Source organism: Colletotrichum karsti (assembly GCF_011947395.1).
Source record: "Colletotrichum karsti strain CkLH20 chromosome Unknown Scaffold32, whole genome shotgun sequence".
Classification (NCBI taxonomy): domain Eukaryota; kingdom Fungi; phylum Ascomycota; class Sordariomycetes; order Glomerellales; family Glomerellaceae; genus Colletotrichum; species Colletotrichum karsti.
The window spans coordinates 546,903-569,315 of record NW_024065932.1 but is presented as its reverse complement, the minus strand read 5'-3'; the positions used below and the strand labels follow the sequence as shown (position 1 = coordinate 569,315).

Here is a 22,413-nt window from a genome sequence, read left to right as displayed (position 1 = left end):
GTCGTCCTCATAGCGCGTCCCACTTCGAGACAGATATCAAAACACACGAAACGAACAAGTTGCTGGCGTGATCAATGCAATAGTTTCTTTATGACCTTGTCCTGAGTATCTCTCATTCCGCCGAAACCCACGCCAGGCCCAGCTAAGAAAAAACCCCGATCTAGACTTTTCATTTCCCTCAAGCCCAGACAAAGTTTTTGTCGTTGTTGTTTAACGTGTCGAAAAGCAGCGTCCCGGAAAATCTTGTCCTCTTTTTCTTCGTCGCCGCGGCAGCGCAAAACATGATGAAAACCCTTCCTCCCGACACCGGAAACCACAACGGCCCAGAAGGCCGTAAAGACACCAAAGAAGTAGTAGCAGCAATTTGTGATCAAAAGACTGTTTACTTCTTGGCGGCCTCGGCCTCGGCGGCGTCGCGGGCGCGCTTCTCCTTCTTGCCCTGGTTGCGGGCCTCGGCGCGGGTCTCGCGGAGCTTGCGGTAGGCGCCGCCCTCGACGGGCTTGGGGACGTCGGACTTGGCGATCTCGGAGAAGCCGGCGACGACCTGCTCGAAGGGGAAGGCGGCGGAGGTGCTGCGGGAGATCTCGGTGGAGGCGAGGTCGACCTTGGAGTCGCCCTGCTTGGGCTTGTTGGAGCGGCGGGGGAAGACGACGAGGCGCTCCTTGTAGGCCTTGAGGCGGGCGACGTTGATGGAGAGGGACTCCTCGCTCAGGTTCTGGCGGCGGCCGTCGACGGCGATACCGATGGTGGGAGCGTAGAGGCGGGGGATACCGGCGGCCTTGGAAAGTGTCAGTATTTTTTCAAGGCTGTCTTCGTCGTGGAGAAATCCCTACCTTGAGCTCAGCCAGGGTGAAACCGCGGCCCTCACGGACCTTGCGGTTGTACTTGATCGAAGGGCATCGCACGATCGGGCGGAGCAAGTCGACGGGACGGGGAGCGACCTTGGCAGCCTTGGCCTGACGGGCGACACGGCGGCTGTGCTTCTTGCCGGCCTGTGATGTGAATTCCAGTCAGAATTGTCCGTGTTTCTTTCCTCCCCAAATTCCAATCTCCATCGTGTAAAATCATACCTGGTCGAAGTGCGTCCTGACCCGGCGCTGCCAATCCTTGCGGAAGTCTGTATCGTCACAGTCAGTCTCGTCGTGTTCCTTCTCGGTGTTGCGCGCGGTGCTTCGTCGTCGCTTTGTTGTTGTCTTCGGAAGAGGGGGTATTCTCACGGTTGTGGGGGATCTGCTGGTTGTGTGCGATCGCCTGAAAAAGTACGTTAGTAAAAACAGCAACGACGGCGATGCCGTAGCCGGCGATCGTGTGGAATCCGTGTATCCAAACGTACCATTGTGCCTGTGTCGCGATCAAAGGGTTAGTAGTCCTAGGCCGGGTCGTCGAGATGCTGCTGGAGGCGGATGCGAAATTTCCTGGAGGACGACGAGTCAAAATCTCTGGAGGGCATGAAAACCCTACGAAGTGCTCGGTACGTAGCTTTGGGGGTGGGATTTTTCGGTGCGGGTCCTCCTGCCGGCGTTCATTGGCTGCGGGGCGTTCTTGCTGTGGCAGGGCAGGCAGCGCAGGCGACGGGGCAAGTATGATCCGAGGGGGCCAGGGCCCGGCCAATGGCGAATTTCCATTCTGAGGAAGTACGTACCGCTACTGATTGTGGCCGGCCTCAGAGAACCTATAAAATCTCCTCCACCACGCGCAGCTTTCTCACGACTTGACTTGGAAGATATACTTACCTAGTCCGGCCTCGGGGTGATCACGAATTCCCGGAGGCATGGGGAGAGGCCTGCATTGCACATCGCGGAGTCGATCCCTTTCGATTGTCCTTCGGGACCATCGCGGTCGCAATTTTTGATGTGTTCCTTCCACTGGTTTTCATTGTGTTCTCTGCCGAGTGCAGGGTCATGAAGAGGATTTTGATTGACATTTGTGATGCCTCGGATTTGATTTTACTCGAGATCGCTTCTCTCGAGCTTTATCTCACGTCGCCGCCCATCGCTCGAAACAGCTCGTCTTAATGCTGCTTCATTCGCAATTCAATACTTTCAGTAGTGCTAGTTTCGTCGTGGTGTCCCTACATCTTCTCTGCAGGTGAGCTTGTGGTAAATAAACCCGCCTAGATTTTGCCAGAGCTCCTTCTCCTATGATTCCAAGACCGAGACCACCGTAAACCAGTGATCACCATAATTCCCAAGCTTAACGATCAGCCTCAATTGAAGTCCTCAACATCCATCTCTTCATCGAAATCAACGTTCTCCAAGACCGTGTACCTAAGCTGCCCAAAAAGTCTCGTACGACATCAAGCCCCCGGGACCTACCGAGCCAATCAGAACCCCCCAAAAAACCAACCCAACCCATCCCGGGCTCTCCAATCCCAAAGCTCCAAAAAATCTCATGACAGCCTCCATCCACCCCGAGTCCGCCGTTCTTCCGATCCGAGTGTGTACTTCGAACGTCAAATTCTCCCAACAGCCGTCCCCTCCCAATCGACAATTGACGGATTCAGACACACACACGCAACAAAGATGAGCTCCCGCGTCTCCCCCCGAAGCGCCTCGGACGCAACGCGCTTCACATCGACCACCCCGCACGCCGCCTCCAAAAGCTCGACTCCCCCCCCACGATCCTCAGCAGCAGCAAAAGCCGGCGCGAAAACGACACAAAGCACCAATGCCGCCGCCGCCTCCAGGACCACACCACAAAAGTCTTCGTCGGCGACTCCCGGCAGGCTACCGGGCGAGACCCCCGAACAGCGCGTCCGCCGCCTCCGGGCCGCCCACGAGGCCGCGCGCAAGGCCCAGACCAGCAGCGTCGACCGCGTCATCGGCGGCAGCCGGAGGTTCTTCGACGTCGCGCACAAGGCCACCGTCATCGGACTCGTCGGGTTCACGGGTACGTTTTTGTGTCTCTCTACACATGTTCTCTCGTTCTGGGGTGGTTCAATTGGCCTCGAACTCTCGCCACCCCAGGGAAGAGAGTGAACAATCTGAAGCTAGAACATATCTACCGCCAAAAGAGCCAAAAAGCTAACACCCTTAAAGCCATCGCAGGCCTCGTCTCCGTCTACTCCGTCTACGACATGGTGACCTACAACAAGCAGCGCCGCGCCGACTTCATCGAGGCCCAGCGCAAGATGGAGGAGGACTCCCTCGCCACCGCCCGCCTCGCCTTCATCAACGGCACCGCCACCGACGCCCAGGTCACCCTCGTCGAGGAGGCCAACGCCCGCGCCCGCGAGACCGGCGTCAAGCTGCCCCCGCTCCTCTCCGCCCCCACCGTCACCACCCAGGCCGAGAAGTTCTTCGGCAACGGCCAGCAGAGGACGACGGCGCAGGAAGACCCTGCAGCTGCTGCGGCAACATTTACCGAGACTACCGAAGCGCCGCAGGAGAAGAAGAGCAGCAGCAGCTGGTGGCCCCTCTCCTCGTCATCATCATCACCCTCAGAGAACATCCAGGACAAGGCCAAGGCCGCGTTCGAGCGGGAGAGGGAGAACCAGAGGCGCGGGGGCGCGCTGGACCAGATCGGGCTGCCGGCGGAGGAGAAGAAGGTCGAGAAGAAGGGGTGGTGGTGATCGAAGAAGAACGGTACAACCACCAGGCCTTCTTTCCCTCTCTCCTTTTGACTTATCTAAAGTCCCGGGAGACAAACACACAAACACACACATACACACCAAAAGGCTGGACGGCGGCAATGTTATAATTTGATACAGAACACAACGGGGAGCATGTGGTATTGTGACGATATTCGGGACGGGCATAGAAGAACAATCAATCGCACACACAAAAAGCAGCAGCAGCAGCAGGCAGGCATGTGGGAATATCTGTCGATAATGGTGGGACGCATGCCTTGGGGGGCTGATGATGTTACACGAGAAGGGAGGAGATGAGGGCCCTGTACGAGTGCGGACTGTCCTATCCCTCGACGCCGGAGGGAGGTGGTGAAGTGGGGATGAGAAGAGTGTCACTGTATCATAGTGTAAACTTGGCTGGATGTGCATTAGACGGCGTCCGGTTGGGATCTTTTGCATGCGGGAAGGAAATATCATCTCGTCTTTGCATTGCTTAGGCTTTCCGTCCGAAGAGTACCGACCTCTGCAGATTTTTATGTTGATTGCATTTTGAGGTAGCCCATCTTTTTTCTATGCACATATAATGTCATGAGTTATTCGATTGTCCCTGAAAAGTCTTGGTTGTTGGCAATACAGCGCATGAACACCGAATGGCTCGTGATTCGGCAAAACGTTCGAGACCCTTACAGCTCAAAATTCAACATAGCGCAATCACTGAACTTGGGCAGGCCCTTCTTGTGTCATGAACAATGCTGCAGCTCCCGCTGATCTGATTATGTCCCTTGGGACTGGTATTATGTACACCACAACGCTCCTAAAATGCAGCACCATGCGGGTCAGCCACGCCGGACTGCCCAAATCCCATCCCATCCCAGGATGCTTTCCATATACCATAACCTATAAACCGAGAATGTGTAGAGTCCGTTAACCTTGGGCCCAAACGAGTGTAGATGTGTACGCTGAAAGTGGTATTACGCAGGACGGGCCAATGGCCATCGTCGAAAGCCCCCCAAGTCCGAAATCAAAAACGCCGTGGAATCAGAAGTTGTATGACACTCTGATGTGCCTTTTGTAAGTCATGCTTTTACGCCACCAGGCATCTCAACGGCGAAAAAGATTCTGGTCGTCTTTTTCCCGTCTCAGACGCTCTTCCCGCTTCTTCGCCATGTACTGCTCCGCACATCTGGGGTTGGACAGCTGCCTGGCCGCCTCGGTCAAGTTCTCGACCAAGACTGTCAGCCCCTTCTATGAGACGATGATATGATTGAAGTGGCCCGGAACCTTGAGACGGCACTTCTCGCAGTCGGCTCGGTATCCTATGCTGAAGCTCTTTCTCATTCCCGGCTGCCAGGTCCAGTGGTTGACGGTGTGCCTAGACCGGATGTGTCCCTTGCGTCCAGGCGACGGTGTTGCGGGAGCTGACGTCGTCTCTGTGGGGTGTGCGTCGATGGTTGTGGTGACGGGCTCCTCGCCCATGTGACCGGCGTGATCTTCGATACCCATCATGTCCATGTCGTGACTACCATCCAGGGATGACTGCTCCAGACGCATGGCGAGGTTGGACGAGAAACCATTGTCGAGAATCATACCCGGGGGACTCAAGCTCGCGCTGCCGACGTGACTAGTTGAGTCCTCTCCTTCGCTGATGGGAGAAGGCAGACGACGGTTCTGCACGGCGTGCCAGTCGTCACCGGCATCCATGGAGCGGGGGATGCTGCGGGACTCGGCAGAGCCGAAGCCGGCGTGCATGTGGCCCATATTGACGACGCCGTTGAGATGGCTGACTGCGGGTCCCGGTCCGCCCCAGGCGCCACCCCGAACCTGAGCGGCGAAGTTGGGTTGGATGGGAGTGGGCATGCGACCGTTGACAGACGAGGCCGGATCGGGACGGGCGTGGACTTGGGGAACGGGGGGCGGTGACATTGTGTCCATCATGTCCATGTCATGATCGGTCTGCTGGAACGGCGAGGGCTGGCAAGAGCCCTGGGCGGGTGAGGAGGACCAGGGCGAGAAGTGCGACTTGGGCTGCTCCTCCGAGTCGGAATCGCCGGGTGTAAGTGTGCAAGGGACGGCGTTGAGGGGCATGACGGGCGCAAAGCAGCGCTTCGAATTGGGCGAGGTTCGGAGGGGGAGACATTGGAGACGTTTCTGTACAAGTCCGAAGTTAGCGGAGGCCGGACTCGGGACGGGGAAGGTGCAGGAGAGAGAAGCGGACGTACGTTTCTGTGCTCGCCGAAGCTGAGTGTGCCATTCATCATGTCATCGTCGTCCTCCCGTCCCCTCTTCCGGGTCATGTCGGGGATTGGATACTGCTGAACACCGAACATCATGGGAGTGGCGTTCAGTGGTTTGTGTGTGTGGTAGCGGTACTGCAGTGTGGTGTAGAAGAAATGCGCGGGCGGGTAACTGGCGATGCTCGAATAGCGTGTAGAAATGCGGCGCAGAATGTAGCGATAGCCAGTCTCTCGTTGGTAAAGAAAAACAAGCAAAGTGGTGCACTGGCGATGTCGTCTTGGTCAGATGGATGTAAAAAGAAGAATTGGCGTCGACGAAGAGGTGTGTGTCCGTGTTCTGAAGTGAAGAGCAAGGAACTCTCCGTAAAGCGCAAGTGCGAGTGCACTGGCTTGCTGAAGTGAGGTAGGTGTGACCTGGAGGGTGCTGGTGCTGCCAAGTTGGTCCCCGGACTGGAGGTGCCGGGATTGGCGGGGGTTGGGACTCGGACGGGACGGGCTGAGAGCTTTGGTGGCAGGCGCAAGTGCGATTGCGTGCAAGTGCAAGTGCAAGTGCAAGTGCGGCACGGATGGATACGAAGACCACAATCTCCAGCTGTCGATCTTTTTCTGCGGGGAAGGGAAGGGCTGAAGTTGCGAATGGAAGGGAGGCTGAGTCGAGTCGAAATGGTTCTTCTCAGCTTTCCAGTGAGATGATGACCTGGATGGATGATGTCGATGTTGATGATGCTACTAGGACGGTAGGAAGGCGAGAGGTTCCCTGTTTTGGCGCGAGCGCGATCGCGGTGTAAGTCGCTTTCCCCCGAAAAAGGCAACCGAGTACCCCGATTTGAGCAGGTGCAGGTGCAGGTGCAAGATGCAGGTGAGGCTTCCCTTTTCTCCGCAGTCGGGGGGGTATTTTCTTCTCTTTTCGATCGACAAATGCCGTTGATTTAAATTGAAATTTTGAGGAAGGAAAGAAGCGTTAAAATGTAAACCGAGGTTTCGGGAAGGAGGCAGTCGCGAATAAAGTGGAAAGAGCAGGCAGGAAGGGTCGAGGTCGAGACTGAAAGAGGCAGCAGCTGCCAGTTGAATTGAACCCTGGAGGCTTGGGAGGGGGACGTCAGACCGGGAAGGCAGGAAGGCAGGCAGGCAGGAAGTGGCGGCCACGAGGCACTCGACCGTCGCGCGGTTGCACGAATGAAATAAAATAAAATAAAATAAAAAATCAGAGGTCGACACCGGACACAGCGCCACAAAAGGGGGATGGATCTCTCTGTTCCACCCGACTTGCCAATAAATCCCAACGCCTGGGACGCTAGAGGCGGCGAGATGGCGCTATCTTTTGCGTAGCGTAGTTCCGCTCTGCTGGAATCCAACCGAGGGGAGGGGGTCCCGTTTCTAAGGCCTGTTCTTGGCTGGTGACGGTGATACTCGATGAAAGGGAGTGTGATCCAAATCAACGTCGTTGTTGTTCTGGAATGTTTCTTCCGGCGTCGCGTCACCCGTTGGGTAAACGTTGAGTCGCGTGTCGTGTCGGAATCGAACGGCGTCTTTGTCCACACTGGAATGGAGTCTACCGGCGTCTATTTTTCTCATCGGTCGGTGGTGAATCGCAGGAAAGAATTACACGAAAAGAAAAGATGGAAAAGGAATGATGGTTCGAGGCGATACGGCGAACGGACGTCCGCTGAAGAATCTCAAAATGAAAAATAAGAAGCCACGACGACGATCGGCAGTGACAATCGCGACACCAGCACCAGCACCAGGCAGAAGAGAAACAGGGGTGAAAGACAACGTTGGTTCTCGGGTTAGGGGGTCGCGGAGAAAAAAATGATACCACCACAAGCCGTTGAGGGAGGAAAAGAGAAAGATTTGGATGCGACGAGATATAGGGCAAGGTGGTGTTAGAAACGAAAAAGGGCGACCAAAGGGCTCTTATTCCGAACTGCTAAGATCGAGGTACCGGGGGTCATGTCACAGTCGTTCATAGCATCCAACCAACACAGAATAAACCCTCCCTTTTCTTCCTCCGTCTTCATATCTTAGCCGCAGCAAATGCTCCTTCAGCCGCCCAAAGCTTGTCGCTGTAACCTGCTCTCGCCCTTTTCCACCAGCGAGGACCAGAACGAGGTTCTTACTGAGCTGAGCACAACACCGCCGACGGGCCATACTAGGTCTACCCTATCCGACAAACCACCGCAAAGTCTCGCCGTGTCGCGAAGTGTGGATGCCAGACTCCAGAGCGGTCCCGTCGGCCGTTGACTTTTCAACATCTGTGCTCTCTCCCTCTCTCTCCCTCGCAAGGGGTACGTTCGTCCACATCACGACAACGACAGCGAGCGGCGGTTCGCTGCGGAAAAGATGGTGTGGCGTGTGTGTGTGAACGGACCGTGGCCATCCTCTGCCGCCGCCTGGCCATTTGCTGGTTCGTCCCGCCTGCTACCACCACCCGTCACATGCGGACGGCCTTGTCGTTGGCTGGAGCTTTCTCTTTTTTTTTCTGCTCCTCAGTGGAAAAGGTGGTGGTGGTGGTGGTGAGGGCGGTTTCAGGATTGCTTCATAAACTGCTGGGGTGGGTGGGATGAGCTGTTCTGGTGGATAGGGCCCAAAGGGAGTTTGAGCGTTCGTTGCTATGCCTAAAGAGGGGTAAAATTGAGCCCGGGACGAGATACAACTGGATGAGTTGACGATGAACGCCGTGAGGTCCGTGATGTGAAGGGAAGGGTTTCCGCGCGCGCGGAGGTGATTGGGTTCACGGCCGCATATGCAATGTTCTCACCAAATTCCCAAATACGGGTTCGTTCAAGTTCAGGTTATGACGACGGACCATGGTTTACTTTTCGACGATCATCTACTCTTCTCATCCAACCCTGCGGTAATCTAGAAAGAACCAAGGCCTTTACCGCCCAGGTTCGTCAACACGCGGCGGCGGCCCCCAGTTCTTTTGCCGTCTCATCGACCTCGAAAGAGATGGTGAGAACGAAAAAAGGACCCAGGCGAGTCAAGCGGTTCGGCGCAGCTTGAGTCGACACTCGTCGGCTCAGTCCAATCAAGTATGTCGTGACCAAGAAAACTTTCATCTTCCTCGAACGAGTGCACTGAGGTACGTAAGCAAAGCGCATTTATAGAGCACTGAGAAGCATATCCAATGACCCGGAATAAGCATATCCAGTGTAAAGGCAGAAAATAGAATGGGTAGAGAGCCGCATCCCCAAACATCTACCCCTCAGCGTAACATTCCTCCCCCGAATGCTACCTACCGACTTTCGGGAGCTGTGTCACGAAACAAAATCAGGATCAAATGCTTGCCTACTTCTCCCAGTCCCAAGACCTCCAGCGTCATTACGAGCTCTTAGATTGGACATTTTACGACCACTGTCTAGGTATGTAGGTAAGGTGTTGAACACCACGGCCAGGATTGCCGTCCCCCGCGCCGCCATCCCGGAAACGTGCGCCGTCGAACGATTCGTGACCTCTCTAAACGGCAAATCTTGAGAACCGGGGGTTGCCGTCGTCCCGCCGTTCGAGCTCACAAAATTTCCAATAGATTGAGCTTTGACTTTGGGAGGTGAACGGACGTAGACGCGCACACACGCACACACACACACTCTTCTCTTGATGATTACACAGCTCAAGCGGTAGATCTCGCTGCCTTGCCGGACGCCGAGAAGATGGTGGTGGGCTGCCACGGGTCTCCGGGCAAATGACAAAAGACGGACGTTAATGCATCGCAGCAGATAGGCCCCCAGGTGATGGATGAGGGGCTTGACAGCGATCCAAGGGTCCCTCGGGAGTTCTAGACTCTCGGACCCCCCCCTTTCGCGCCAAGGACCAACGGCCTGGAGAGTAGGCGAGGGCGGAAATTCTGCCCCCATGCTGTTCCTGCGGAACCCCGTTGTCGCCAGGTATGTTGGTTGGCCTGCTGTGGTGGTGTTCTAAATATGTATTCGTACATATGGCGATGAAGCAGAGTTATTTCGAACAGACGGCCAAGACATTCGAAGCAGCGAAACCGAATGAAGTCTGTTGATCTTCACTCGGGACTTGGGGCCAGATGCCGTTTCATTTCTTGTCGGTCGCTCGCCGTTGCAATTAGGGTCGTGACTGGAGGATTTAGAGGGGTGCGCGAGAGCACGGCTTGCTTGTCAGGACCGTGTCGACGCTCGGTAGCTTTCCCGCATTGATGTCTCTCGGTTATTGGACTTTTAAGGACAGAAGGAATGGTTCGGGCTGGCTTGACGTGAGTCGGTCACATAGGTCTCACCTGGATAGCTCCGGTGGCTTTCTGGCTCGGTGAGCTTCCGGTGAGGGCGTCACAGGCGGATCAACGACACTTGCACCCCTATCCAGTTACACAAGATTGATGAGTTAAATGAGATTCAAGTCATTTGTGACATCGTAAAAGGTATTTTTGCAAGCCGGTTCTACAATAAATCAAAGCATTGGATGGAGGAGTCAACACTTTATTCTTCACCGAGAAACCAAAGATATTGATGGCGTAAAAAAGCTACAAATAAATCCAATCACAACTACACCATCCTTTCTGTTCATATTTAATCTCATCAAGCGCTGCAAAGTAAGAAACTAAATTCAATAACTCTCATAGTTCTCTGCGACAAACCCCAGCGGAACAGTCATCGACGAATATGTGTGAACTTTCGCCGCAAAAGATGGGCAGTCTTATACAAATCCTCAACTCACCTTACCAACTAATCTCGCCCAGCGATAAGCCATAGAGCAAGTGTCACTCACCATAGCTCTTCATCTGGCCTGTACTCAAGCATGATCAAGTTGACGAAGAAGACACCGGCGCACGTTTCCCAACGATTCCAGGCCGGGCCATGTCGTCGTCCGCTGCTTATGCATCATATCGTAAGGCCCTTTCCTTGAATACTGGGTCTTTCGATCGACGAACTCGACGTAGCTCAGTTTGGCTGGTATCGCGTCTCGATGATCGTTATTTCAATCCGATAAGGAAAACGCATCACCTTTACTGACGTCCAAGGCCATGGACTTGGGTCCGGAGGACGCGGGAGCAAAGCACTGGCTTCCTCCTGGGCGTAAGGATAAGATACATATCTGTGTTATTGCTATTAACTGTCTCGGGATACCGACTGCAACTGAACGGATGCTTCGCTTGCCAATGCTAGTCGACTTCAATGTCTTCAGAGTAGCGGCGAGATCAACAAGTCGAAGAGCAATGTCTACTTTCTGATGTACGCGATATTCATGTACCAGTCCCTTAAACACCATAAACCGATCTTTCCAATAGCAAGAATTACTCCCATCTTAGACAATGCTTCACCCTTCAATGAAAGAGTTAGTTACCGTGGGTTCGATGTCCAATACACCCGTAACCTGGGAGGAGAACGTGCGGCCAACTTCGCCGCGGTTCAATCATCTGGGGTCAGCTGATGGTTCTATAAGACTTTGATTCACTATAAAGGACTCTGCGATCATTCCTGGTGACATTTGTGAACTTCCAGATGCCAAGTGACAACGGCGACGACGACATGATTAGAGAGGTGAGTGTCTGTCGCGAATATATGGTGATGATGTCCTTTAGGCAAAGATGAACTTGACACATAGCTTTACCCAGAGAATTTTCTCGAACGCTTCAGAATGTGACTAGCCGTTAGCGCTTTGAGACGTAGTAGGGTGTCACCGAAGTTCAGTTTATAGGCAATCATGAATGGCGATGTTCCCACTGATGAGCTGAGGAACCCTTTTTCTACGTGATGGTATATTCTACCTTATCAAGAACTTATCATATAGATTCAACCTTCTTGTAGACGGAGCGGAAGCCAGAGGCTATATGTTCGATTTATTTCATGTGGTTCGGAGAACCTTGCCTGACTGTGCTCATATAGCAAATGGAATTTATTTTGGTATGGATGTAGCCATCAGCAGGCAGCTGAGACTCATGTGTATTCTAAGTGACATGTAATGAGTCAGTATAGGTATAACGATAAGAGCGAGTATCAAGAGCGAATATATTTGTCAGTCACAATGTTGAGATCCCTTGTTGCTAGAATTGCGAGGATATCTGCAAACAATTAATACATGAAAATGTATTAGAAATATTTTTCAATTCGTCCCCCTGAACACGTATTGCCGAAGATCTATGAATATGGCAAGTAATACCAGACGGGACAGGTGGAATTCCCATGTAGCTACGCTTGTGGCCGAATTGACTCTTTCCGAGGCTAACATTGGATGAGATCATAGAGGTATGGGAAGGGAGAGTTTAAACCCCGCCCGAAGTCAGCCCGCCAACGGACATGCTTCCTTCTCAGCCGCCAATCTCATTCACCATCAATTGAAAGCTTTATGTAAATATTCAGAACGGTCTCTTTTGAGATGGGCTGGGGCGGTACACTCTGCGTCGTCAACGCCACGCCGTACACATGGATTCGCACATTCCAACCCGACGCCGGCGCCGGCGACATGAGCGACTGGTCCCTTCCCGAGAAGATTAAGCCGGGTGAGTCGCATCACGTTTCGATTTACGGTCCGGTCATCTGAAAGCCATATGCAGGAGAGATCGTCGACGTCTACGCCGAGTTCAAAACAGCCACAACCCACGACTGGGCCCTCACGCAGTACTCCTTCGGCGACCACTCACCCGCCATCGAACTCGGCATCAACGGCAGCGACTTTGGCAACGGATTCTACTACCTGCACCTCATCGACGTCTCGACCCTCGGCAACCCCAAAGGCGCAAGGATCGAGACCCCATTCGTCCACAATGGCAGCGCGTTCCTCTTCCTCGGCGGCACGGAGGATTCCTTCATCTCCTCCAACCCGCCGGGACGCACATGGATGAGCGATACCCTGTCCGCCATCGGAGAGCAGACCCTGCGCACGATCTGCCTGCTCGAGTCCCACGACGCGGGCATGAGCCTCGACAAGCTCATCACCAAGACGTCGCCCTTCGTCACCCCCGCCAACGTCCGGACCCAGACGCGCCACATTGGCGAGCAGCTCGCGGACGGCGTGCGCTTCTTCGACGTCCGGCCCGTGGTCTCGTCCGGAGCGTACTTCACGGGCCACTACAGCAACACGCGGACGCCGCTGCGCTGGCAGGGCGCGAACGGCGTGTCCATCGCCGAGATCATCGCACACGTCAACCTCTTCACGGCGTCGTGCGCCGAGCTCGTCATCCTCGACTTCTCGCACGCGTACGACAGCGACTCGGCGTTCGTCGACTTTGACCAAAAGCAGTGGGACGGGCTATTCGCGCTCCTCGCGAGCCCGTCGACCGGTCTGAGACACCTCTACCATGCGCCCGCCGGCACGGGAGATCTCACGACGTTGACCGTCAACGACTTCATCGGCAAGGGCAGGGCCGCGGTGGTGTGCCTGATCGAGGCGGGGCGGCACATCCGCATCCCCGCGGCGTACGAGGGGAAGGGGTTTTACACCAAATCGCGGTCCTTTCCGGTGCGGCCGGCGGTGGCTTACTCGAATACGGACCACGTCGGGGTCATGACGGAGGACCAGCGGAAGAAGCTGGCGCGGTACAAGACGCGGCGGGAGGCGCCGGTGGTGGAGACGAGCTGGACTCTGACGCAGGTGACGGGCGCGGAGGCGGCGGGGTTCGGGCCGTCGATTCTGGACCTCGCGTACCGGGCGAAGAACAAGCTGTTTCCGAGCCTGTGGAGGTATTGCAGCGCGGATTCGTTTCCGAATCTGCTCGTGTTGGATAACGTCGATTCTACGGATTACTTGGCGCTGGCGATGGCTATCACCTGGTGGTTCAGTCTTCACGGGAAGGAGCGCGGGGTTATGTGTACTGTGTTGTAAATGTCTGCATATGTGTGATACCTTTGAACGAAGCTCATGATTCCTGCAATGAAAGTTGTTTTCTCGCTGATATTAGGTAGCTGATATTAGGTAGTGGCCATGGAGCGGAGACACCCAAACGGCTCACCTTGGATTACCGGTGTCGGCCCCTCAATTCTCGGTCAAGACCGGTGAGAGTACGGTGTGAAGGTGTGAATGTCGAATTGTCCAATCAGAGGCGTCTCATTAACACGGGTCTTTTTCACTGGCCACTGCCAAATCCTCACGCATGATGGAGATGAAAAACTGCCAATGGCATCAGTCTCTGAATAACAGCGAGACTTTTGATATCGTGCATTGCCCTTGAGACTCTTGGAGACGTCCTTGGAACGAAGACTAGAGACACCGGTCTTCCCTACTAAAATTCTCAGCAGCCAAAGTGGCCCAATTGCCCCTCCATTTCTGCCCCGCCATCGGCCTTCCTGACTCTCCTCCTCGAACACCGTTGCGTCACCGGGAGAGCGGAATGCCCAAAAACTTCGCCAACGTCCCCATTCTTTGCGTCCGACGACCGCTTCCGATTCGAGCCGGTGACGTCGAAGGGGGCCCGGCATGACCCTGCCCACTCACAGAGGCACAATTGACAAGCTTGTCAACGCAAGGGCTGAAATTTCAACGAGAAATAATTGACACTTGACAAGACAGGACGCACGTGGAACCACCAACGGCGCCCTTTGAGCAAACAGTGCATTAATTACACCGCATGTTGGCAAAATCTCCAAAAATAGGTATCTTCTCAGCCGTAAACCTGCAGAAAGATACATGCCAACTGCCGGCGGGAGTGCCTCCGAGAGAGCTCCGGGAACACAAGAAGAAAAAAAAAAGACTCCAAAAACCACACAGAAGTGTAAAGCATCTTACAAAAAAATAAAAATAAAAATTCCGAATCCTTGAAAGAATCTCCATCCCACTTTTTCGCCTTCAATTCTCTGAGTCACAACCAGAATACCCGCCCAACCACTCCGACTCCCCAAAAAGTCCAGTCCCTCCCCCTTCCCGACCGCCCCTGTGGACGAACATTCATCCTCCCTCCTCGGTCACCGACGGCTCAAGCCAGCAGATCCCACGATACGATACCCAGTTCCGCAGTCCACGGCGAACCGATTCCGCGCCTCCTCGCAAAGCCGAGCCCTTTCCCAGAGATTGATTCACTCAGTCTGGCTATTTGTTTTCCAGTCGTTCAGAAGCTCAATGTAAGCAGGCGCGCAACCCATTGGTTCCCTTCCGATTGGTCTCGTTACCCCGGATTTCCCTTCGTCTGACGTGCTGTCACCGTTGGGCTGGGTTTTCCGGGGGTGGCGGCAAGGCTGGTCTCTCAACTTTTTTGACGATGCACCCCGCGATGAGACGACAATCGAGCGGGCAAGCCTGCTTACGACGGGAATATGTTCGAGACGATGGCTAATTGACTTTTCGCATAGTTTTTAGATACCCTTTTCACCAAAAAATTACATCAAAAATGCCTGGTCTCGACCTTCAGCATGAGCCCCTCGCGGCCGACGACGTGAGAAGTGAGTCACTTTTTTTTTGGTGTTGATTTTTGGTGAACCCACTTCAGGATGTCACTCACCTCATCCCGGCCCTTCACCTGCCCCACCTCTCTCTCTCACCGAGATAATGGATTGTGCTTCCATTGACATCGGACTCTGCTCCGTCGCATACACAATCCTCATACCATCCCGTCACGATGGCTTCACGATACTCACCAGCATTGTTGCCATCACCACTAAAAACACCATGACTAACACCTGACAGTCCTGGGACAGGACCCCCTGATCCCCCCGGCCCTCCTCTCCTCCGAGATCCCCATGACGGAGACGGCCCTCCAGACCGTCGTCAAGGGCCGCAACGAGGCCGCCGACATCATCATGGGCAAGTCGGACCGCCTCCTCGTCGTCATCGGCCCCTGCTCCATCCACGACCCGGCCACCGCCCTTGAGTACTGCGCCCGCCTCAAGGACGTCGCCGCCCGCCTCTCCCAGGACCTCTGCGTCGTCATGCGCGCCTACCTCGAGAAGCCCCGCACCACCGTCGGCTGGAAGGGCCTCATCAACGACCCGGACATCGACTCCACCTTCAAGATCAACAAGGGCCTCCGCGTCTCCCGCACCCTCTTCCGCGACCTGACCGCCTCCGGCATGCCCATCGCCTCCGAGATGCTCGACACCATCTCCCCGCAGTTCCTCGCCGACTTCATCTCCGTCGGCGCCATCGGCGCCCGCACCACCGAGTCCCAGCTCCACCGCGAGCTCGCCTCCGGCCTGTCCTTCCCCGTCGGCTTCAAGAACGGCACCGACGGCAACCTCGGCGTCGCCATCGACGCCATCGGCGCCGCCGCTGCCAAGCACCACTTCATGGGTGTCACCAAGCAGGGCCTGGCCGCCATCACCCGCACCAAGGGCAACGAGCACGGCTTCGTCATCCTGAGAGGCGGTTCCAAGGGCCCCAACTTTGACAAGGAGAACGTGCAGAAGGCCAAGGAGACGCTCACCAAGAAGGGCCAGAAGCAGGCCATCATGATCGACTGCTCTCACGGTGAGTTACCCATCCCCATCTCCTATGAACCGAGGAACACAGACTGATTTCAAACCCAGGCAACTCCAACAAGGACCACCGCAACCAGCCCAAGGTGGCCGCCGTCGTCGGCGACCAGCTGAGGGAGGGAGAGAAGTCCATCATCGGCGTCATGATCGAGTCCAACATCAACGAGGGCAACCAGAAGGTCCCCGCTGAGGGCCCCGCCGCCCTCAAGAAGGGCGTCAGCATCACCGACGCCTGCATCGACTGGGAGTCGACCATCTCTGTCCTCGAGGACCTCGCCTCCGCCGTCCGCGCCCGCCGCGAGGTCAACGCCGGCGCCGCCAACGGTAACGAGGACTCGCACAAGGTCACTCACCTCGAGGAGGAGTAAGCTGAAAAAATGACGAAGCTTGTGGATGGGAAAATTGTTAGGGGGCTGGACATACTATCGCATGCATGGCATTTGCTTTTATTTTGCTTTCACAGGCTCCAGGGAGGAAAAAAACAGAAAAGTCCTTTTGCGTTTATGGGTATGGTGCATGGGGTAATGATGCTTGCATTTGCGGTCAAGTCTGCGACGTTAGGGTGACAGATAGCTTTACTCAACGTGGCTTGCGATTCTCCATTTACTCGACTCTGCGTGAAACAACATGCCGCGACCGGGGATAATGCCTTTCTTAACCGTATCCATGACCGTACCCGTGACCTCGCTCCCGAACCCTGAGCCCCCCAGAACGCCAATCCCAAAGCATCCGTACGAAATCAGTTCGTCGGCGACAGCGAACTGTACTCCCCGCGTCCCCTCCCCGCCGCCGCCGCCTCGGCCTGCCTCTTGCCCTCCCGCAGCTCCTGCGCGCGCTTGAACGCCGCCCACCCCAGCAGTCCCGTCGTGCCGAGCAGGAACCCCCAGACGATGACGCGGTCCTTGTTGCTGTCGCGCTGGAAACACATGGTCTGGACGTTCTCCTCCGTCGCGTCGCGGCAGAAGTCGATGCCCCTGGATAGACAGAAGGCCTTTGTGCATTGCGAGCAGGACGAGGAGGCGGCGCGCTTGGCTTCTTGGTGGAGGTTCGAGGAAGGGATGTCTCGCGGAGAGGATTCGGACTTGTCGTCGGAGCGTTGCGGACCGAGAGCGACGATGGTGCTATTCTTGAAGCAGGTGCATTTGCAGAATGTCGGCGCTGCTTGGAGGGGTGTTAGTAGGCATCCAAATGGTGCTGGGTTTGGGGTAGACGTACAATTTGCGCTAACGAGAGCGACGAACCCGCATAGCAGCAAGAGTATGAGTGATAACCGGTTCATTTTTGCCGTTCTGGAATGGAGCATCGCCAATGTCAAACGTATCGTCGAACCGAAGTTGTCGCCGCGAAAGGATGAGGCTGGTGCTGTCCGCAGACTAGTGTACGAGCCACATCGGAGCCGGCAGACAACCCGGACCCGGCGGGGGCGGCGCCCGTGGCAGTTCCAACTGTGGCTGGAGCTTCCCGCCTTCTGATTCGCCAGCCTGACCCCAGCATCCAAAAAAGTTCAATTGACGATACCGAGTTCCCTCGATCGTGTGTTCCTAACCCAGGAAACCCTTCGACTTCCTCACACGAACCGCTGCCGAACCGCCCGCGATGCGCAGAGTTCCCCGTCTCAGCCAGCCGCTTCTGGCAGCCGCCCCGTCGCGGTGCACCTGCGCCTCCGCGACTCTCCCCATAGCCGCCCGCCGGGCCCTCTCGACAACAACGACTCTCAGCAGCCGAGAAGGCGTACGCAACGCGCTCTGGAGCGGCGAGGCTCCCGGTCCGAAAAATGTCGACGACCCCGCGGCGATGCAGGAACTGAAGGAGGAGAAGAGACGACTCGACCAGGAGGAGGCGCAGGCCGAGATCGCCGTCTGGGAAGCGAAGAGGCCAAAAGTTAAGGGCAGGAAGAATAGGAAAGCCAAGGACGAGGACAGCGCCATTACTGCCCCGACAGCGGAGTCGTTGGAAACGGAGGGGTATGTCCCCGCAAAGACGATTGACGAACTCGAGGAGATTGGAGGCCTGGATGGATGGTGGGAGCAGCGCTGGTCCGCCGCGGAGCAGTACGTCGGCTTCTCGTCGCGGAGCATCGCGAACAAGATCGAGGATGGGGCCGTCTGCGAGGCGCTGGTGAGGCAAGCCCTCGTCGAGACGCTCGTGCTGTCGCAGCTGGACAAGGAGGCGTTGAAGCGCAAGTGGGTTCCGGGCGACCGCGAGGACTTTAACAGGGCGACTGCGATCAGTCTCGAGGCCATTGGCGCCGAGGGCGCCGTTCCCGAGGCACAGAAGGAAGCTGCGGAGACGATTGTGCAGATGCTGCAGGGTATCGGGCGCGCAGAGACGACTACGCAGGTGGATCAGGATTCCGGGCACGAGGCAACGCGCATCCCCATTTCTGCGGACGAGGCGCAGGTGCTGGTTCAGTCTTGGGACCCCAAGTGGAAGGCCATATCCCTCCAGGATCCTCTCCTGAAGTTTGCCGTAAGTCATGGCTTTCCGTATGTTAAATGTAGCAGGATGCTAACCCACGTCCGTAGCTACACAAGCGCGTCTTCCAGCTTACGGGCCATTACATCCACGACGCCAAGCTCGCGCAGATGAAGACGGTCGGCCATCTTATCGCGGCCGTCGTCAAGCCGCCCAAGCCTGCCAAGGTCATCGAGGCGATCTACGCCCAGGGCAGCCTACCGGAGCTTCCCAACGTCAAGCTGTCTCACCGCCGCATCACCCCGATTGACAAGGAGAAGGCGGTGGGCAGGTGGAAGGTCATCCAGGAGGAGCTCGAGAAGAGAGGTCTGCCCGTCACTGGACATGAGCACCTTCCGCGACCAGTGCAGAGGGACTGGATCCAGGGCAAGAACTAAAGCGACTTGGGATGAAGACACGAAAATACGAGAGGGGAATGGCGGAGAGGAATGTGTCTGGCATAGACCTTTGTACAGATATTGTACTCCTTGTAACATACGGAATATCATCGATTCTTGCTCTACATGCTGTAGGTCTATCTGCGGCAGTAAAGGTGGATATTGACACTAGGTGATGATGGATTGTTTTCAAACATACATGTCCGGTAAGCCAAGGTTTTTCGTTTCGTCGTCGTCACTGAGTATGTGAGCTCTTATCACGATCAATGTTGCTGTACCAATTCCTTTCCCTGATGGAAGGTGCTCTTTCTAAAATTCACGCCCATTGTGCTGGTTTCATCCTCCCACCCCACCCCTCTTCCTCCCGTTCTTCTTTCCTCGCCTTCTCTGCCACAAACGGCCACCTTTTTATTATTTTTTGTCAACCTACACTTCCCGTCTTCAACTCCCACCACCTCATCTCGAGTGAGCGACCCGCGCAACTGATTCGTCCCTCGGCCTCCTGCATTAGGAGGTAGACGGATCGATCCATCAGGCTTCCATTCATCGTCAAAACTTGGATTGAGAAAATATCTCTAAATCACCTGGCACTGAAATCATCTTCCTGCCGCGCTCAGCATTGCCGCCACAATGTCCAGGTCTAACCTGCCTCATCTTGCCCGAATCTTCATCTCGTACACCTCGCTGACATTTTACAGCCCCATGCCATATTTTGGGCATCAAACGCCGGCCGTTGCCAGGCGGAAGTGGCTGGAATGGGCCCTGTCCAACATTCACCCAAGTTTCGAAATCTCCACGGAGCCCCGCCACGACATCTACACGCAGCTACACAATGTGTATTCAGCAGATACCGACCCTTTCCCACGTCTCACCGACACTGCCGCTTGGGAACGTCTGAAAGAGAAGTGGTGCCGACAACCCTACCCTGCAAATAGTGAGGTGCCATCCGCGGTCGACTGCGAGATTGTTCGCCTGGTCAACAAGGGCAAGTCCCACGACTTCCTTGAGCAAGGCCTGAGGGAAAACGGTTGGAGCTTTCTCCGTTGCTGTGATAACTCGCTCCCCGCGGCTGAGAAAGGACTGTTAAGGTTCATAGATGGTCCTGGTCTTGTGCTTGGTCCTCGCTCGGCAGCCGTCTATCCGGCTGCTGGAGATGCCTTGTCCGAAGCAGTTGATTAAAGTCAGGCTGGCAGCAATTCGAAGTCGGACACGTCTTCTCAAGCGATCGGCAACGATATGAGGGCCAAAAGCATCGTTTGCGGACCTACTATGCGCGCATCCGTCGCCGCGGACGAAAAGGAGGCCTTGACTCTTCCGCAGACGGCCCTGGCGTGTGAATCTACCACGAGCTCTCAGCGTCAGCCCATGAATCCTCAACAAAAGAACTTAGTCTCGGGAGCCGGAGATCCATCGCGGCAAAAGGCAACCAGTTCCGTCCAAGCTGCAACTTCGAATGGCCTGGTGCAAGATCGGCGAATCTCGCCCGCATCTCATGGAACGCGGGTGTCTACTTCGACGCCGTCACCTTTTGCGTCATCTGCCCTACCTGCACTACAAGGCACACCAATTTCCCAACAGCAGAAGACTCAAGGGTCCTCTGAGGTCAGAGCAATAAAGCCCTCGCAGCTTGCAAATTCCTCCTCCGCGTCGCCGAAATCCGTTTCCAGACCCGCGTCTAATCCTCTTCCTGGCTCCAAAGCAACGCTCTCTTCACAGTCAGCAGGGCACTTTGGATCAACACTGTCCTCACAGCCTGTTGTTCTCAACTCTTTCGCGTCGCCAAACACTGTCTCGACTCACCGTCCCTGTCCACCGCCGAACACAAACCCTTTTGGAAAGCCATGCCCGCCCACTCTCACTCAAACAGCTGGCTAGAAGCCGTCTGCTGGGGAAAAGTCTGGCATTTTCGGCTCTGGGAAGGCCTTTGAGAATCAGACCGTAACGGGAGGCACATCGACACCCCAACTCTCTGGGGAACTCAATGGAGGACGGACAGCCTTTCCCGGTCTCTTCGGAAATGCCACGAAGGCGAACCAGAATCGCCTTGGTAGTCGTGGGTTTGGAAACGCTGGCAAAGATGGAGAGAATGCTTCCGGCGCATTTGGTTCCGGCAGTTCTCCAAGACTTGAGAGGGATACGTCAGCAGGAATACCAACTGGAAGCTCTGAAAGCGCAGGGCAGAAGCTCTCAGAGGGGGCCTCGGTTTGTTCGAGACAAACCGTGGTTAAGCAAGCCACAGCCCCGAGACGTCCTGCAAATGGAACTCAAGGCCCACCAAGTGCTCAATCTTCCGGCAGTGCTTCCGGCAATTCCGCGAAGGAAGCTCAGAAACCCAAGGCCACTCATGCTACCGAAACCAAGACAGCGGCGAGAAGTCCACCACGCAGCCTTTTCGGTCGCTCTTCAACGCAAGACGCCAGTCAATCTAATCCCTACCAGCCCAAGGTCGCAAAAGAGCCAGTCGTTAGAAGCGTGAAGAGCACCGAGGCCTCCACTGCGACAATTGATGCATCCGCTGCCTCATTCACTCAGCCTACGAGCAAGAGTCAACAGGTCTCATCAGCTCCAAGTGTTTCTCGAAGTGCGCAATCTAGTGCTGCTGCTCGAGTGGCGAGGAGCGAATGTCAGATCAAGGAGCGGAAAGATGAGCCCGAGAAGGGCAACAGACAATCGGAATCTACCAACTCAGTCGCTGCACAGGCTGCCACTATTGTTATACCGGATGGCGACGAGAAATCCGACATCAGCGCCAGCTGCCCTGAGAAAAGCGTGCACCGCACTGGAGTCCTCTCTACAGGCTTTGCGAAGAACCTGCGCCCGATTCTTCGAGATATGTTCCGCGACGGGATGATGGCAATGTCTACATCCGTTATGGATCAGATGAGAAACCGAACTATCCTCTTGCTTGGACAACAGGAAAACGCTCATTTTGGCTTTGCGACCCTTCGAGATGTTGAAGCACAAACGATCAAGATGCTGGAGGCCGAAGTCTCTGAACTGAGCAAGGGATTCATTGAGAAACTCGTTGGGCTTGGCAAGGACGACGTCGATGTGAAGGTGAAGCGTAGTGCTGATGAACTTGAGGAGAGCGAGATTGCCGACGATGACCGGCAGGCGAAGCGGCAAAGGCTTGCCGACTAATCGTTGGAGGTTGGAAGGTCCCAATACCTGTCACGATTTCGCCCGCTGGTACATGATCTGGTCCAACCTAATTGCTGGCATATTGGAGGGATGAGGATATCCGCCAAGGTTGAAGTGAAGGAACGATGTCTGAGTAAAGGCGGGAAAGGAACACCGCTGGCTTTTCGGCACATGTACTTGTATTTTGGGGGGGGGGGGGGGGGGGGGGGGATTGAAACTGGGGGCCAAAGAAACCTATTTAAAAAATTTGT

The 22,413-nt window shown here is 55.4% G+C and overlaps 8 protein-coding genes across 8 annotated transcripts; 5 read left to right on the top strand and 3 right to left on the bottom strand.

Moving 5' to 3' along the window:
• Positions 1–382: 382 nt before the first annotated feature.
• CkaCkLH20_09244 (60s ribosomal protein l13) lies at positions 383–1,526 on the bottom strand (the record flags this gene model as incomplete). Its single annotated transcript, XM_038891959.1, has 5 exons — positions 383–778; positions 834–992; positions 1,071–1,117; positions 1,218–1,393; positions 1,462–1,526. The coding sequence occupies 5 exons, from the start codon at positions 1,524–1,526 to the stop codon at positions 383–385; spliced, it is 843 nt and encodes a 280-aa protein (XP_038742892.1).
• A 996-nt stretch (positions 1,527–2,522) lies between these two features.
• CkaCkLH20_09243 (uncharacterized protein) lies at positions 2,523–3,571 on the top strand (the record flags this gene model as incomplete). The annotated part of the gene is made up of 2 exons (XM_038891958.1): positions 2,523–2,889; positions 3,039–3,571. The coding sequence occupies 2 exons, from the start codon at positions 2,523–2,525 to the stop codon at positions 3,569–3,571; spliced, it is 900 nt and encodes a 299-aa protein (XP_038742891.1).
• Positions 3,572–4,813: 1,242 nt separating this feature from the next.
• On the bottom strand, positions 4,814–5,913 carry CkaCkLH20_09242 (uncharacterized protein; the record flags this gene model as incomplete). The annotated part of the gene is made up of 2 exons (XM_038891957.1): positions 4,814–5,716; positions 5,788–5,913. The coding sequence occupies 2 exons, from the start codon at positions 5,911–5,913 to the stop codon at positions 4,814–4,816; spliced, it is 1,029 nt and encodes a 342-aa protein (XP_038742890.1).
• Positions 5,914–12,141: 6,228 nt separating this feature from the next.
• Positions 12,142–13,587, top strand: CkaCkLH20_09241 (uncharacterized protein; the record flags this gene model as incomplete). The annotated part of the gene is made up of 2 exons (XM_038891956.1): positions 12,142–12,265; positions 12,320–13,587. The coding sequence occupies 2 exons, from the start codon at positions 12,142–12,144 to the stop codon at positions 13,585–13,587; spliced, it is 1,392 nt and encodes a 463-aa protein (XP_038742889.1).
• A 1,498-nt stretch (positions 13,588–15,085) lies between these two features.
• Positions 15,086–16,537, top strand: CkaCkLH20_09240 (3-deoxy-7-phosphoheptulonate synthase; the record flags this gene model as incomplete). The annotated part of the gene is made up of 3 exons (XM_038891955.1): positions 15,086–15,137; positions 15,382–16,161; positions 16,221–16,537. 3 exons carry the CDS (start codon positions 15,086–15,088, stop codon positions 16,535–16,537), a joined length of 1,149 nt encoding a protein of 382 aa, XP_038742888.1.
• Positions 16,538–16,908: 371 nt separating this feature from the next.
• CkaCkLH20_09239 (uncharacterized protein) lies at positions 16,909–17,448 on the bottom strand (the record flags this gene model as incomplete). Its single annotated transcript, XM_038891954.1, has 2 exons — positions 16,909–17,330; positions 17,385–17,448. The coding sequence occupies 2 exons, from the start codon at positions 17,446–17,448 to the stop codon at positions 16,909–16,911; spliced, it is 486 nt and encodes a 161-aa protein (XP_038742887.1).
• Positions 17,449–17,765: 317 nt separating this feature from the next.
• On the top strand, positions 17,766–19,021 carry CkaCkLH20_09238 (uncharacterized protein; the record flags this gene model as incomplete). The annotated part of the gene is made up of 2 exons (XM_038891953.1): positions 17,766–18,638; positions 18,695–19,021. The coding sequence occupies 2 exons, from the start codon at positions 17,766–17,768 to the stop codon at positions 19,019–19,021; spliced, it is 1,200 nt and encodes a 399-aa protein (XP_038742886.1).
• A 630-nt stretch (positions 19,022–19,651) lies between these two features.
• Positions 19,652–22,162, top strand: CkaCkLH20_09237 (uncharacterized protein; the record flags this gene model as incomplete). The annotated part of the gene is made up of 2 exons (XM_038891952.1): positions 19,652–20,109; positions 21,616–22,162. 2 exons carry the CDS (start codon positions 19,652–19,654, stop codon positions 22,160–22,162), a joined length of 1,005 nt encoding a protein of 334 aa, XP_038742885.1.
• Between the last annotated feature and the right edge of the window lie 251 nt (positions 22,163–22,413).